Genomic DNA, 18,258 nt, shown 5'->3' on the forward strand with positions numbered 1-18,258 from the left:
AAACCATTTTCTCCACCATTTTTCTCCCAATTCTTTTTGAAGTCATGTTGAATATTTCATCTGTTCCAGAAGATCTAACAGTATTAATAAAGAGGGTAAAAGTGGGGCAGTGTTTCTGGAGCCAGTATTTTGTGAAGGCCTTTTTACTTGTGACCAGCAGGATCTTTAGTAGATAGGTGTCATCTTTGCTTAGTCCATCAGGGATGTGTCCAAGATGAAGGGACGTGAATTTTGTACTAATACTACAACCCAATTTTTTTTAAATGATCATTGCTACTTCCTTCCACAAACTCTGAATAGAAGGACAAGACCAGAAACTATGGACATGGTCAACCATGATGTCTCCACATTCCCCCAGCAGTATCGCTGGTGCCAGTTTGTTTAGACTTCTGTTTGTGTGCTCCGTTGTTCCGATGCATAACATTTTGAGAATAGGTGACACAGACTCCCAGGCTGTATTCTGGTTGGCAAAAAAAATGCAATATGTGACATGTGCGTGGGCTAATACTTCTGTTTGTGAGTGCACCCAACACAGCCTTTGTGATGCAAACTAGATGTAAACTGACACACCCATAAAGGCCTGCACATACAATGAAGACATCAAAAGGACAAAAGCTGTTTTTTCCTCTCAAGTATGCACATGTATTTACACAAACACACCTACACAGCAAACACAGACACAACCTCACTACAGTGAAGCTTACACTTAAAGCAAAACAAGCCTTTTAAAGAATAGAGCACAAAGTAGTAGCAGAGACACTGACCAGAGTGAAACACACAATTATATTATGAAATTATTTTTACTATTACTATTTTCTATGCTTCATACTGCTACAACTCTTTTAAAATGCTGTATCTAACTGATTTTATGGTTTTACAATTCATGATTTTATGATGTCATAAATTTATAATGTTTTATGGTTTTATGAGTTTATGAGTTTTAATCTTTTAATCCTTGTTTTAAAGTGTTTTTAAGTGTCCTTTCGTATTGAATTGCTATCATTATGTCTATTTTCATGTGAAGCAATCAGTGCTTATAATGCCCCTATTGTAAAGCACTTTGTTATTTCTTGTATGAAAAGTGGAATATAAATAAAGTTATATTAGGCTACACAAAACACAAGTAAGGAGAGATCTATGTCATTTTCACCCACACCTTTCTTTTATTTTGACACATACTGAAACATCTGAAATTTAAACATTTATTTTACATGAACATCATCGTCGTGTACACAGAAGAGATGGGATTTAAATTTGGGCGGTGCTGTAGGTTAAAGTAAGTTTACATTTTATAATTATAAAGTTACACATAGTGATGTTTACAGGGAAGGCAACAGTGTCCATTTTTAAGCCTGAGAAGACAAAAACTCATATCAGCTGAATCAGCTTTTAGAGCATAATGAAGATGAACTCTGCTTGTAAGAACACGTGTTACCACAAACCTCTCTGCTGAGGTGTCCTTGAGCAAGGCACTGTCAGCACCTGGGGCTGTTCTCAACACAACAATCTTCCCATAAATATGTACAAATACTCTGCTGTATCATCTTTATCGCGTCATTGTTCCCGCATCATTATCGGTCCATAAATACGCATATGATACAGTCCGCGAGCGAGGGAGCATCTCGACGCTTCAGTGACGTAGGCAGGGAACGACGTTTCCGTAGCAACTGGGGCCGATCCGTTAACCGCAGCGGCCGCTGTACTACCGGAGCTGATCAAAGAGTGGGGGGGGGGGATTGTCGTCGGTAACGGGATACCTCCTCTGTCTTGTGGGGCGTAGAGACACGGGGGCGACGCAGTTTCGAGGCGGCGAGCCCGCAGTGCCGTGCGGAGATGCTGAATATGTGGAAAGTCAGAGAGCTGGTGGACAAAGCGTGAGTACCGAGGAGCAGGTGGAGCTGTTGGCGCTAGCTTAACCGCCAAGCGGCTGCGAAGCTAACCGGCTAGCAAGGCGGCTTTAGCCGGGCAGCATCAGCAGCTTTTATCGCTGACATAGGAGAGGGTACGGGCCGTGACGTCACGGCGATAGCCCCTCAGCTGTTAGCTCCGACTAGCTGGCTAGCTGCCAATCTTCAACCTTGTGGCATAAATAGAGATGTGTTTTTCAAAGTGAACTGATCCATTGCAAAATTCTCCACGCTTGTTCATACAGGCCGGGGAAAATGCAATATTACAAACTGTAAATTAATGTATTTCCGATCCACAGTTAAAGCTATCCAGTTAGCTAATTCCGCTAGCGTTGCTAAGCCCAGGTCGGCTCTGTGTACTGTTTCTGTTGGTGCTGCTGCAGAATCACGCCCTGTCCCACCCTGGTGATGCCCGCTACCTCCACCCTACTTTCACTTAACATTATATCCCGAGTAGAAAGCTCTACTTTAATGATGGCAAGCTAAGTGGCTAGATAATTGTATGTGAATAGGAAATGTCCTGCCAATTAGCGGCCAGCCATGTCTCAACGAGGCCCATGCCCTCATGGACATCAAAGCTTGTTAGCCAAACAGATCATAATGGAGTAGCTAATGCTGTTGTTACAGCCCACTACATCGTGTTTGTCTGAACACTAGACTAAGCATGTTTCTTTGTGAAGTGTGTCTTTGTGGTATCTATTGTTGGAATGATAATGTGCAGTATAGTGTATGTACATATTTTACTGTGACCAGGAGGAGGGAGAATAACAGCTTCCTGTCCTGTCTGTCAGAGAGGCATGCTCAGTTATATGAATGGCTTTGATGGTACAACGCAAACCCACAAAAATATTGGAAAATGCACAAATTGCCTAGTTAGTTGAGATAACTACGTAAACCTGTTTCTTGGAACAAACCATTTTATTTACTAACCAAGTAAACAACTGTTGATAAGGATGGTGTCAATATCTGGAAGGCGAGGTGTGTAGTATTTAAAGAAGTAACTTTACAAAGCGCTTTATAGAGCAACAATAGCTTGAATCAGCTTTACTGGCCAAGAATGTGAAAATATTCAAGGAAATTGATCATAGTTTTTCATTACACAGAAGTAGACATACAGCTAACAACAAGGACAACATGGCTGGACAAAAACATAAACATAGTAGTAGTATAACAAGTAGTTTGTATTATTTATTTATTTGTTTATTTCTGATATATGATCCAGTGACTTGGCCAGATAAGCGCACTCCATGTGTTCATCCTCACACCACAGAAAAGAGTGTTCAGTTTAATAGCACATGAGTTACACTCTCTGAAGTGCCTCTATCAACTGTAGAAAAATCTGTTGTTTCAGTTTTTTTTAGTTCTGTTGCTAATAATTTTTGGCTCACTGTCACTCTCAGGACTTTCAGCTTTTACTATAGCAGGCTAAGTCGGAGTTTGTATGTCAGTCTTAATTTCTTATTTTAAAAATAAATAATTTCAGTGGAGTATACATGCCTGTTATCACAGTAATGTTAATGAACCAAAAACCAATGTCTTTTTAAAATTTTGTGTCTTGTATTATACACTCAGGGGTCACTTTATGAGATACACTTGAACAATCTAATGCAATTAAATAATAATAATTATTATTACCAATAATAATACATTGGATTTATATAGTGCATGTCAGGATACTCAAAGATGTTTTACAGAGAACAACAGCAGCAATCAAAAAAAAAAAGATGAAATAAATCACAGAGAGGCAGAGAGGGAAATAATGCAGAAAGGGCAAAGTACACTAATTGTAGAGGTTGTAGGCAGTTTTTGAAACGTGTGTTTTGAGGGTTTTCTTGAAGGTGGAGAATAAGGAGTAGTCTCTGATGTCTTTAGGGAGTGAGTTCCAGAGGGTAGGAGCAACAGTGGAAAAGGCCCCGTCCCCCCCAGGTGTGGTTAGTCCTGGTTTGCATCAGCTGACTTAAGAGTGCGGGTGGGAGTGTGCAATAATTCGCTCTTAACAATGATGATAATGTTCAGTTTTGATTGATACTGTCAGAGTGGTGTTAATTCAACTATTAATTATTGGGATTGTAGTTTGCAGTGGTGTTAAACTGGGCTGCACTATATTAAGAAGTGATTCTAACGTCGTACCCACCCTATTTACAGACATGAGGGGGTAACAATATTAGAAACACATTTCAATATGATGCAATCCGGTACTACACCGCCACTACAACCTCAGTAATAAACATGCAGTATAGTTGAATTAACAACTCTCGGAAAGTTTTGACTCATAAGCTTCCTAAAGGTGGAGGATGTAGTAGAGCTGCTTTATAGGATTGCATTATATTGCATAGGGTGTACCTATAGAAGTGGACAGGAAGTGTAACTCCAAACATATCAGCTTCTCACCATCTCCTTTTTTTTACAGTGTGTGTTCTCTGCTTGTTAATATATTTCATCTCCTTCAACTATCTTTATCTTTTACTGTTACTGTAAATGAGGTGGGTAATTAAAACTTGGAGGTTTCAGCTCCATGTGGGCTGTTATGTGAGCTTGCATTTTGATTGCAGTCCAGCAAACAAGGTTAAATGCAGGCTACTATAAAGCACATACTGTGTGGGTGTTGTATTCATACTGTACTGTACTGACTGCACCCGAACACCGCTGAGGCCTTGAAAAATGTTAGAGAACAGCACACTGCCCAGTGACAAGGAAGGTACAGTTTTGCAGTTGCTAGAAGCATCTTAGGGAGATTAATGATGTCTTGCCTTGTGTATATTTTAAATATAGATCATGATGATTTACATGGGTATGGAACTTTAAGACAAAGTTGTCCTTAAGCCCTGCTTTAACATCTTTATTTCCCACCTTTACATTTGCAATCCTTCAAACAAAATGCATTGTGAGAGCAAAAGTGAGAAGGCTGACATGAAAATGTCATATTTCACACTGAATGCCTGCTCAAAGTTTGACACTCTACACTCTTTGGTTGCCTCCGCCCTTTCAAGGACCAATTATATTGCAAATGTGATAAGGAAAAAAGCGAAAGGCGCTAGAAGAAAGTTGCATAAAGGAGAGATGAGTGAAGAGAGAAGTGAAAGGAGATAAGAAGTGGGAATGTACAGTATAGGAGCGGCACAGACAGACGGAGAGCTCAACAGAGCTTTAGATGGAGTAATAGACACCAGCTCCCATCAGCTGTTGGTTGTGCCTGGCTGGGCATGATGAATACACTCTATTATTGATCTACCTCAACAGAGCTGGCAGCGGCAGCCTTGCTTTTCCTGCAGATTAAGAGTCACGCTATTATGGAGCTCTCGCTGTCTGTGTCTGTCTTATCTGCTGACAATAACGCAGTCAAAGGCAGCTTCTGTGATCTACAGACGCCTCTTATTTTCCTTTAGCTGGGAGGGTGGCAGAGCTCAGGAGGAAAAGACAGAGAGGAAAGGTGCTGTGGAATAAAGGAGTAATGATAGGATGGGAGATAGAGGCGAGGAGCAGGTAATAAAACAGGATAGAAAAGGAAGTGAAGACAGAAATTTACAAAAAGGCCAGGTGGAGAAGGGGGGAGGGATGACGTGCTGAGGGAGTTGGAGCAATATATAAGCTGAGGAGAGCGAGAGGTGTGTTTCACATTGCAGTGCTTTGGCAGTGTTTTTTGCGAGGGGTCCGTAGAGCAAGACATGCCCATTGAGAGATGCAGAAAACAAACACACAGCTGGCGAACCCAGTAAAATAAAGAGGGCAGGAAGCAGCAGAGACTGTTTATGGGGAGGTTTGGCCGTGTTTACCTCTCTCATTTTACACACACAGACACACACATAGATGGATACACACACCCTGCTCACCTCACTTTTGCACACCGACTCATCTCCCTTTGTGTCCTGAACAGCTGAATATTTTCTCACACACTATGTTTGTGTGTGTATGTCTGTCATCTGAAGTGCAGTGGTCAGAGGGCTTTTAGAAAGCTGTCATTCATTATTCAGTGAGCTGAGATTCTCCTTGTCTTACTTGATCTCATTGTCTGTTGTAATCCTTTTTTCCAGTTATTCTTAGTTTGTGTCTGTGGTGTGTTTGTGCTGTGTGAGTGTGGTGTTGTTGTGTGCAGCAGTAGGTAGACGTCCGTGATATTTAGATTGTGTGTGTAGATGTAAGATATGAAAATGACGCTCTGCTAGTCAGAGGGCTTGTTTGTCATTTAAGAGTTGTTCACATTGTATTTGCGTGTGTTCTGCTGTGTAAATATATCAGCGTGTGTGTTTTCGATTGTCTGTGTTTCGGTCTGCCTCACCTCTGGAAATGTGACAAGCGGAGCGTGAAGGGAGTCAGCACAGAACATTTGCTGATAACCAGCTAGGCTGACTGACTAAAGGAGTGACAATAATAAGTGTTGTGTTCATAGTAGGTGAAGAGAAAGACAAGAAAGTAAAGCCACAGGGTTTCACCTTTACACGTATGAAATATTGATGGAAATAATACATTTCTTTTATTAGTGTAATTTATGATGAAAACATATGTTTGTGTCAACAGCACCAATGTGGTGATGAACTACTCAGAGATTGAGTCCAAGGTGAGAGAGGCCACCAATGACGACCCCTGGGGACCCTCCGGACAACTGATGGGAGAAATAGCCAAGTATGTTTAACACACAACATACACACACTTACTGTACCTTATCCCTGAGGCAGCAGGTATTGTGTTGTTACAGTCACATTAACAAAAGAATTGACATGCTCGACTCAGCGTTTGAAAAATCACAGGGTGCCGACCCAAAACTCACAGACTAAATAAATCCAAATGTCAGCACTCACAAATATCATATATATCAGTCTTTTAATAACGCACAGCAGTATCACAAACGGACGCATTTCAGCACTTGGCTTTCCTCAGCATTAATGCACAAAGTGGGTATAGCCCACATATCTAACAGACAGGACCTTGCTGAATCAGTCCAGCTGGCATGAATCAGTCAATCAACCAATCGGACCCAAAGATCCACAGAACAAGATGTAAAGACAATACAAAGAGTGGCCAATAGGTATGCTGAGCCTACAATCCAATTAAATTAAAATTAAAATAATCAGGTGACTATCCTTAGTACGTCAAAAACTATCTCAACAGTGACTGATCAAAAAAAACTTGAACAGATCAAGTATAAATACATATGTAAACATCCAGATAAATAATGACATGAAAAAAGTGTAATCACTCTAAAGGTAAATCTTATACAATGGCTATATCAGCCAAACAAGCAATAATCACAATACAATGATCAAACAATACCAATAAACAATTAAATAAGTATTCTTAAATTACAAGACCAAAAACGACAGAAAAAGATAAAAAAGATGAGTCACCTATCCACAAGACCGAATGGGTTCCATGTTGAACATATTAAATCATGCCAGATGACAAACGTGCACATGCTGATACCCAGCTATGGAATAATACAGGAAACAAACATCTTTCTTTCAAAGTCCAGTGTCATGTAAGACAGTAGCCAGACTAGTATCTAATCTACCTCATCAAGACATAATGAGTAATAGGTATAAAGTACAAAAAATATAAAAAATATACAAAAATGTAAGTGGATCACCTGCAGTGTGCCACTGGAGACTGTGGGCCTGGCTCAAATAACTCAAAATACAACAGGATAATTATGTGGCTAGTAAGCAGGATGTCATCCTATGAATATTCCAGTTGGAACAAGGCTGGTCAAACTACATACTAACAATAACTAATGTATGCATGTAATGCTGTCAGCTGATGATACACAGGACATCCACAAAATAAATTACGTTCGCAATATACAAGATCAAAACATATTCGTAAAAAATCACATTCATAAAAAACAAGAAAGTACCAGTTGTACAGTCACATTCACACACGATGCTTTTACCAAGAACAAATAAGAGTTCTGTTAAAAAGACAACTACAGCCGTATTTACACAGGACTAGTATTTTCTTGGGGACCTCATGTGATCTAATAATTACCGTCCTATGTCTGTGTTTCCTGCATCGAAGCAAAGTCTGTATTTTACGCAAAATCACTGACATTATCTCCCGGATATGATGCACACAGTCATGAAACACAGAAACACCACATAGCATCACCATCAGTGATGTACAGTATTATTTACCTCCGTTTATCTTTTTAACGTGGGTTAAACAAACAGAACGACGGAGCCCCTGATGTCCTGAAAGGTGATTTTTTTTTGTCATCTTGTTCACTCAAATTAAATTATCTTGTGGAAAATTATGTGTGACTTGTATCCATCTTGAGGGATTAAGTTGTTATCATGTGTGCGCAAGTTAATTATCTTGTGGGCACATGATAAATAAGTTGCTCCCACAAGATAATTAAGTTGTGTGCACAAGATAAAATATTTCACCCTTGGGGACTTTAGTAGCCTGAGTGTCAGACTGAAGCTCCCAGAACCTTCAGTCTGACATGGCTTCCATTGAAGGCGATTTACAAGGGGGAGGGAATTTGATTTTTTCCCTAACCAATCAGTAGAGATCAACGACTCACCCAGAATCTGACGTCATTAGTATCCATGCCTCGGGGGTGCCGAAAACAAGCGAGCATTGCCCGTTTAAAATGTCTCCGTCATCGTGCACGCCCAGCCACATCGCCGTTAAATCCAGTTTAGCAGCTTCCTTAATTTGGTCCTCCATTAACGCGAGTAGTGGCAAAATACCTCGATAGCATCGTTAATGTGGTCTGTAGGATCTGTAGCGGTCGCCATTGTTGCTATCCTCACCAGTTACCCACCGGCGTACAGCTTGACATCAGCGTGGCGCTGATTGGCTAATCGCTAGACCCCCGGCGTTCATTGGTCCGTCCATCATTTGGATGAGATAAATCGCAAATTCATAGAAGTATGCCAGACCAGTAATGCAAGCCTACTCAGTTGAGTGGGCGGGGTCTATGGTCTGGAACCAGGCTAGGACTTTAGGGGCTCAGAACCGATTCTGCCCCACAGTGTCACATGTTTTGCTCTGATTGATAATTGAGCTTGCTTTCTCTGAGAACGGGTCTCCATGCTGTGTGGTGAGATGAGCCTCCCACAAAATGCTTTCAAAACCTAATTTTGTAATTGCTAACACAGCCTTCATAATTTTGGACAAGGGAACAGGCTGAAACAAGGTGCGAGGAAGGCAGAAAACCTAAACACAATCCCAAATCAAAGAGATGCCAGTTCACACAGGACTAATATTATCACACAACCTCTGTGTTTGGTGAAATATGGTTGGTAATTTATGGTGGAATTTTCACTTGATAAATTTTGGACATGCCAGATTTGCACTGGATTAAGATCACAGATGACCTCTGCAGTAATAACAAATTACCAGAGGTCCCCAGGTAATACTTGTCCCCTGCGAATAGTCTCTGATTACTAGACCTGACTCAGCTCTGGTTTACCTGCTTTGGGTTTTCCCAGCACTATAATTTTTTTGATTGTGTGTGTGTCTGTGTGTGTAGATCTACCTTTATGTATGAGCAGTTCCCAGAGGTGATGAACATGCTGTGGACCAGGATGTTGAAGGACAACAAGAAGAACTGGAGACGAGTCTACAAGGTATGGTAACACTCTGGCTGGCAGGTTGGTTGGTTGTTTCCCTGGTGTGCCTATGTTGTATCTGTGTTGTGTTGTACTGTTTGTTTTGTTAGGATTTATTAAGCTGATTCTCAGTGCTTCTTTGTGCCCACAGTCATGCACCCACATGGTCTCTAGTGTTTGCACGACTGACTGGATCAAGACATTTTTGGCCTGTTGATTCACTGTTTTTCTTTCTATTTACTTAAATACAACAATAAATGCTTTTTAAATATTGCACACATACAGATATACAGTATGACTCCTGCATGTGTCATATATTCAGTCTCAACCAGATTGTTGTGTCCTGCCCACATAATCATAACACTGATATGCAAAGATTGGATTGGATTTTTTTAGAGAGCAGTTAAGCCGAGTTAAAGAGAGGGCATAGTCAAGTAAAGCTGAACTGACTCTATATCATTTTTTTTAGGAAAGATTATTTCTCACTAAGTAATTTTGGCTACCTTCCCCACATAGTTAATTCTCTTATCACGTCTCTCACTCCATCTCTTTCCGTCTCTCTTTATCTCCCTCTGCCAGGCTTTACTGCTGCTGGCCTATCTGATCAGGAACGGGTCTGAAAGAGTCGTCACCAGCGCCAGAGAACACATCTATGACCTGCGATCTCTAGAAAACTACCACTTTATCGGTGAGTCTCTAAATGAAAATCACTTACCTCAGCAATGGTTTAACCTTTTCCTCTTATTCTTCTACTTTTATTTAAATTTGAGGTCTCTAATATGGTTATTAGCTGCAATCAGAAAGATCACATATTGTCCAGAATAGAAAGGGTTCGTCCTCTGGGGAGCATGAACACATTGTCCTTAGTAAAACTTGAATTGGTCCATTTGATTTTGATTATGCTTGTGTACAAGTAGAAGGTTTGGCTTGATCGTGGTTCAGAGGGAAGGGTCACATGTAACCAAAATCACGAGGATGGATCCTCTGGGAGCCATGAATATCTCAAATTTCATGGAATATCTGTCACTTAGTTTGTAGCACACCTTGACATTGACCAGTGTGGGGTAACTTGCCGTTCACAAGAAATGTCACAGCTGTTTGGCCAGAAGTCCTCCTTTTTTAGTTTCCTGTGTTTGTGTGTCTGTCCAGATGAGAACGGTAAGGATCAGGGCATCAATGTGCGTCAGAAGGTGAAGGAGATGGTGGAGTTCATCCAGGACGACGACAGACTGAGAGAGGAGAGGAAGAAAGCCAAGAAGAACAAAGATAAATATATTGGAGTCTCCTCTGACAGTATGGGAGGAGGAGGAGGAGGGGGAGGAAGCATTAAGAACTGTAAGTAATTCACTACATCTCCTTTGACAGCCTGAGTCAGATGTGGATTAAAATGACGATAATAACTTCCCTATCCAGACCCAGAGGAATTAAAATGCATTGGAGGAAGGATACCATGTACAGAAAGCATGAGACTTTTTGAATGAATAAAAAAATTAAACTTGAATTACCTGTGCTGACAAGGAATTTAAAATATTGGTTTATTGACTAGTTGACAAATCTCTAAGTCTATAAATGTCATGTATTTGAATAAATGACAGCTCAGAAGAGCCCAAAGAGATGTCATCAATGATATGAAACACAAAACACCTTCCTCTCTTTGGACAATCTGTAACCTCTTGAGCGAAAGTGAATGTTTTCTCTTGTCATGTAGCACCAATTTCAAAAGTATTTGCATCTTTCTACTGCATAGACAGCCCAGTTTTGTGAAAAGACGATCTTTCCAGTGGTGAAATACTCAAATACTGAACCATTATTAGATTATTCAATTAGTTGATTGACAGAAAATGCATTGATTTGATAATTCGAAACATTAATGATTTGCTGTTGTTTATCTTTGTTAATTTTATAGTTTTTGATTTTGTTCATCAAACACAAGAACAAGAGATTTGATAGACCAATTAATCCAATTAATTAATCTGCTTTTAGTGCCTTTATCTGTTATAGATCAGCAGTTGTTACACAACACTGTAGAGCTGAAGTGAAGAGAGATTGTATATGTTCTTTGGTGGATACTTGTGAAACTGCATGAGTTTTCAAGTCTCGCTCTTTCTCTGTCTTTTGTCTTTTTCTGTGTTCTTCTTCCAGCTAATGAATTGGATCGGAGTAAGTGGGATGAGGACTGGGATAAGAGCAGAGGAACTTTCCCCTTTAGTGAGAAGCTCGGAGAGATCAGTGACAAGATAGGCAGCACCATAGACGACACACTCAACAAATTCAGAAAGAAGGAACGAGACGACTCACCCGACAGAATCAGGTAAACGTACACACTTTTGAAATGTCTGAACATGGCTTGTTTTAAATGGTCTGAGGGTGTAAAGTCACTACTGTTGCGCATCAGATTGCTGTTGGCCTCCCTGTTAGGTGTTTAAATTCATCAAACCATTGTGTCTCGGATTATCCATCACATAAGCAAACACACACTGGTGTACAATAACTGCAAAGCAGCCAAACATTCTAGCCTAATCTCCTGGGTGCTGCTTCTCATACGTCCTTCCTGTCTGGTTGCCATAGTGACAACGAGGAGGACCGAGCCTCGAGAAACGGTAGGCAGGAAACTCTTGAGTTTAAAGACGAGGAGGAGACTGTCACAACAAAGAGCATCCAGATCACGCAAGCAACAGAAACTACGACCACCACCACACGGAAACGTAGCGGAGCAACGAGCAGCAAGACTCTGGACCTGGGCGCTGCGGCCCACTACACTGGAGACAAGAGCCCAGAGGACAAGGTACTCACACAAACTCTCACACTTTTCTAAATGTGAGATACATTCTCAATTATTAACCACTGTGTCTCTCTGCTTCTGCCTTTAGTCATCAGTCAGGCAGTCTTCCAGTAGCGGTCTAGCTGACCTGCTCGTGATTGACCCCTTATCCAATCAGAGCACTGCAACTGGTAACTACTAACTTACACACACACAAAGATAAGGAAGACATAAAGATGGTTTTAAAATCTGTGTATGTGGTGTATAAGATGTGTCACTCTTTGTTGGACTTCTGCGTACTTCTTCTTCTGTGCGTTCTCCCATGCAGGTGGCAGTTCGGACCTCATCGGTGGCTTTGCTGACTTCTCCTCTCCTGCAGCCTCTGCCAGTCTCCCAACCTCCACCGGTAAATTTGTTCTTGCTTCTCTCAGCTCTTCCTGTAGTAATCTGAGGGTGCTCTCACATCTTAATTTGGTCTGGACCAAAGAAAAATGACCTGCAATCGGTGTTTTCGGGTCCGCACTGGGGTTCGATTGACTTACTAACTGGGCAAACACGTTGGGTGTGAAGTGTACTTTTGTAGAAATGCACTCTTTTAGTACAAGGCAAGGTCCGCCATGCCAACAACCAGGTTTAAATTTAGGACGCAGTGAAGGACAGTTTGTGTCAAAATCACAACTAAACACATCATTACTCTCTGCCAGCTGCTGCATCATCCAATGGAAATGGAGACTTTGGAGACTGGAACGCTTTCTCGGCCAATCCACCAGCTTCGTCTAGCTCCGGTCCCTCCCAGCCTGTCACTGACCTGTTTGGCAGCGTCCAGTCACCCACAGCCCCGACCTCTAATCCCACCGCCACCACCCCACCGTCTGCCGAGCTCTTTGACCTGATGGGTGGAGTTAACCATCAACTAACCAATCCACACACAACACTGAGTGCCTCTCAGAGCATGACTTTCTCTCTGGGAGGGGTGACGCCAGGAGCCTCTGTTGCTATGCCAGCCATGCCCCTTTCTCGCTCTCAACAGGTAGGTACGGCACACCTCAGAGGAGGGCATAGTTTGTCTCAAACTGTAAGAATATATGAAAATGTTTTACGTGATAAAGTCCACTGAAATAATAACCCAGAAGTTTCCACTGTGTATTAGGCCAGATCTCACAGAAAGTGTTTTAGCAGCTGGAGGGGCCAGCAACACATCTTGTGTTTCTGTGCCCTGAACTCCTCGAGTTAAAAAAACTTAAACTCAAAGCGGAAAAGCACTCCACGTCATCTCTTTCTTCATCATCTTTTTTCCAATTGTCTAATCTGATTATTTGAGATGGTCATGACAACAAGTTTACAGTTGGTAAACAATGGAGGAGAAACTGGTGGTATAGCGGTAGTTGGATACCCAGAGCTATACAGCCGGACGATCAATCTGCCCCTGAGTCATCCTAAAATATGCCTGGAAACAGCCATCATTGACGCAAAGCTCCTGGACCAACTGGTAGTACTCCCCATGATCCACCCTCTTTCTTAGGGTCTCATGTACCCACACAGATCTCTGTTTCCCTGTGCCCAACAAACTATTTACTGACAGCCTCTCAACCTCAACCAGAGCTACAGCAAGCACCCTCTGTCTGTCCATTTTAGAAACTAGATACTAATTACTGTGAAAAACAAAACAAACAAAACAAAACAAAAAACAGCAGATTGATTACACAGGAGGGTTAGTGTAAGGACGTACTGGGATGGTTGCCTGGCAACAATAATAAAGGTGCAGCAAGCATTTTTTTTACTAGTGGCATTCAAAGTAAAAGCCTTTTGCAACCTGCAGAACGCTGTCTGTGAGATACGAGACTTAAATGGTCCAATTAATAGTCTAAGTTAACAGTGCAATAAAGATGTGAAAGGTGATGACACAAACATTCAGCATTGCTGCCAACCTGAACAAGATTTGTGTCATTGCACCCTAAAAGACTTCTTTTTCCCCCAGTTTTCAATAAGTAAAAAGTATTAGAATCCAGTTTGAGGCTGTTAATTGCTTTCAGTTTTTGATTTTGGATTGTTAACAGTATGTTTTTTTTCCTGTATACATAAAAAACTATATTCTGTCTGTTTTACCAATATGAAAAATATTTGTAATTTATTTTAGAGCTTGGGAGGCATGACATCTCAGCAGCCCATAGGACAGCAGCAGAAGGTCAGTGTTGGAGGTCCAGGATCGTTAGGGTCAACCTGGTCTGACCCCTCCGTCAACATCAGCCTGGACTTCCTGTCAGCAGGCCTCAACCCCACGAAGACACCGCCCACACTCAACAATATCATCCAGCAACAAGGTACCATGTTTTATACTGGGATTTATTTCCTCTGTGTATTTTGCACAGCATGTCGATGTAAAGAAATAAAAAAACGTTACTATGCAGGGTAGCTGCAGGTCTCAAATTAAATCACCAAGTGATTAAGTAGGACAGGTTAATGTCGGTGAACATCTGAAATACACTGTTTAGATTGTACTGGTCAGTGTAATTTTCTGACCAACCTGTCACACATTACAAGGTTTTATTACACAAGTAGTAACTGAGAGAGGACTAACTCCTTCCTGTCCATATGTGTCCATGCAGGAGTGCCTCCCAACCTGTTGGCCCAGAACTTCGGAGGACTGAGCCTCAGCTCCCCGCCCCATGTGACGCCCATTAGACCACCAGCCAACGCCATGACAATGGGAATGCCTGCATCTATGGCAACTGGCATGCCTGCTTCCATGGCATCAAGTATGCCCCCTTCAATGACCACGGGTACCATGGGGATGGGGGGAATTCCTGTAAACCAAGGCATGATGGGAATGAACATGAGCATGAATATGGGCATGGCCGCTCCAGTGATGATGGGTGGTATGACTGGCATGGGCGTGCCAGGAGTAGGGATGGGCCTCACACACTCCATCACCCCAGCCGTGGTTCCACCCAAACAGGATGCCTTTGCTAACTTTGGCAGTTTTGGGAAATGAAGGAGTGCAAATGCGTGTGAGTGAGTGTGAGCGTGAGTGTGCATGTCTGACATGTCAGGAGTGTGAACCACAGGAGGACTGCTGTACTTGAAGACAACCTTGCATGTTTCTCTCTCTCTCTCTCTCTCTCTCTCTCTCACTGCTTCTGCTATCTTTGGCGAGCTGGCACCAGTGATCGTTCATCAGCCCAGTGTGTTGACATGATCTTGGAGGTGGGAGAGAGCGCCGCCTGGTGCCCCTCATTCGGTGAAAATTATGTCACACAGTGGACACCGGAAGGGCAGGGACGGTGTCAACCCACAGCCTATAGTCATTACTCTCCAGTGAGGAACGGATCCTCATCTTTACCTGTTTTATATATGAACTGCAGTATGTCCCCCCACATTACAAAATAAACACAGCAAAAAGTTTCTCTGTAACTGCACGGAGAGTTCAATCAGTAACTCTAATGAAAATGGCTTTGTTGCCTTAATTTTGCATCGTAGCCTCAGATATCATGTTTTATAAAATGACATCCAAATTCAATCACAAAATTGAAGCCATCACTTTATTTCCAGGGAGTCACACTCCTTTTCCTAACAGTAGAGCAGTTAAAAAAATCTGGAGTATACTGAGCCCATACTCTGGTCCTCCAGCAGAGGGCAGGATGGGTGTATGTGTTGGGATAACACTGTATGGTACTTATTCTTGAGCCATATTAGGATGGATGAATAGCATATTACATCCCTTTTCTCCCCTGTCCTTTTGTATCAGGCTTGTAGCAGTTCACAGTAACTCAGTGTACAGTAGGACACTTACTGATGTTTAAAAGAACATGAGTGAAGCCTTGAACTGCGGAACAAAAGTCCCTAAAATGCCATTGGACTCTTTCAAACACAATAATCAGTCACTGGTAAAAGTGATACTGTTCCTCTACTCTCCATTCTGGATGTCTTTGTCAGATTCATTCCTGATAAAGGGGTCAGTCAGTATTTTAATAAGAGTACCATTCACTGGTAGTTTCTCTTGATGCCCTCTCTGACATTGTCTTACCTCAGGCATGATGTTGTAGGACACGTGACTTTATGTAAGCATTGCTTTCTGACCCACATAGATCTCTTCTGTTCATTCTACTTCTTCATACAGACACTGTTTATGTAAAGAGGTCCAGAATCATGTTTTTTAAAGAGTATTTGCCAACTGAGGGTATACAATGGTCGCCATTTGCAAGACAGTACAATACAATCGTCTACATTTCTTCCATGTGTAAGGCCGCGGCTCACCTCTGAATTTTTGGGTCGACCCAGCAATGTACCTTTAATTACATACATTTCTTTGCCAGCAACAGATTTTCAGCCCACAGCTCACGTGGTGGTCTCTTTGTGTGCACCTCACACACTGTGTACTAGAAAACAACCACCTTTACATTTGACATGGGTTAGATACATTGGAGGATTTTTTTCATTAGCTGCATTTTAATAAATGATTTCTAAGGCTAGCTGAGACCAATCTAAAGGGTTTTTGGGGTCTCGAGTGAAGTGTGTGTGAGAAAGGAGTGAATGAGTGTGTGTGACTTTGTGTATGGGTATAGTTTTCTCTGTTTGATGTGCAAACACAGCTAAGCAGAGCCTCTTGTCATTTTCTGAGGCGCTGCACTCCAAATGACCAAATCTTTATTTTGTTACTCTCAGAAGGATGATTCCATAGCTATTAGTTTAATATTTTATTAGTTTACTTGTAAGGTTATGTTCATATGAGAGAGCTACTAATACATAATTTAGTTGACTGGAATCATGTTTTTTTTTTTTTGGTTTTGGTTTTCGGTACAGCTTGTTTTATTTGATTGTACTCTATATTTTCTGTACTTCATTCGACATTAAATTAAATTATAACAATGAAGAGTCAGGTCTTATTGATATTTGCATTACATTTGAGACTGAGCATGGCCACGGTAGCTATCATTGAGAACAGCCTTAGGTGAGGTTACATTCTGTAGAGGTGGGACCAAGTCATTGTATTACAAGTTGCAAGTAAGTGTCAAGTCTTTCCACACAAGTCCCAAGTCAAGACTGGAAGTGCCAAGTGCTAAATTTGGGGTTTCAAGTCCTGAACAGGTCATAATGTGCAAATGTAATGCCATTTTAACAACAGAGTAATGATAGGCTACATTACGTTTACAGAAGCCATGAATGCTTTTTAAAATTTGCATTTATTTTTTTAAAACACTAGTTTTTATTGACCACTTTTAGTTTTTGTACACAAAAGAAAATCAAACAATCACTTTTTCTGACTGGCGCTCAGGAATGTACCGTTAACATCCAATAATGGTCTTTGCTTTCTGGGTATCAGACAGTTTTATAATTTTCCACAATCCGGATTCAAATTTGAAACCAAACCAAACCTACCTGAGACACAGATCAGATTCAAACGGCAGACAGGATCGAAACTGGGTCCAGGATTTGTAAAGGCTGCCTGGCCTCAGTGGGAGCAACTTCTGAATTTGTTAGTAGTAATGGCAGGGTGAAGTCAGAAATTGTCACTTCAGGTTTATGTCTAGCAGCAGCTGGCGTCAAGGTCAGGGCTGTGACGCTGCTTACGTCTCCCCGCTCCAGGTTACCCAAAGGTAGAGTATCCACAGAGGGCCTGTGTGTGATGGTGCTGCTGGAATATGTGTCAGCAGAGACATAGGAAATAAAGATGAAATGTTAGGAGCAACAAAAGTGAAAAATGTTGGAAAATTAAAATTATGAGACACAAAGTCAAAAGTTTATTTTCTGTTAGGGACTGTTTGTTATTTGTGAAAGGAGAGGAGGTGGTGCAAAAAGGGGGAGGCATGTCAAATAATTATTTATGGAGTGGGGATGGACTTATGGTTTTTTATTTTGGCTTAGGGGAGGTGCATATACTGTATCTTTAAATGGTTGTATTTTGCATTAAGCTTACTGGGTTTTACATTTTCTGACATCTGACATCAATTTTCTTTAAACATTACAAAAATTACACAATTTATTATAGCCAGAAACTGTGAAAACAGAAATCCGACTGTCCTTGCACCCATCATCTGCCACG

At 41.4% G+C, this 18,258-nt stretch overlaps 1 protein-coding gene across 1 annotated transcript; it reads left to right on the top strand.

Moving 5' to 3' along the window:
* The first annotated feature begins 1,750 nt into the window (after positions 1-1,750).
* Positions 1,751-17,096, top strand: LOC125898812 (clathrin interactor 1-like). The gene is made up of 12 exons (XM_049592756.1): positions 1,751-1,874; positions 6,423-6,527; positions 9,379-9,475; positions 10,037-10,145; positions 10,607-10,792; positions 11,600-11,768; positions 12,026-12,242; positions 12,328-12,409; positions 12,547-12,624; positions 12,923-13,248; positions 14,356-14,539; positions 14,825-17,096. Exons 1-12 carry the CDS (start codon positions 1,834-1,836, stop codon positions 15,208-15,210), a joined length of 1,980 nt encoding a protein of 659 aa, XP_049448713.1. The 5' UTR covers positions 1,751-1,833; the 3' UTR covers positions 15,211-17,096.
* Positions 17,097-18,258: the final 1,162 nt, after the last annotated feature.

The sequence above is a fragment of the Epinephelus fuscoguttatus genome, linkage group LG12 (assembly GCF_011397635.1).
Source record: "Epinephelus fuscoguttatus linkage group LG12, E.fuscoguttatus.final_Chr_v1".
Taxonomy (NCBI): Eukaryota; Metazoa; Chordata; class Actinopteri; order Perciformes; family Serranidae; genus Epinephelus; species Epinephelus fuscoguttatus.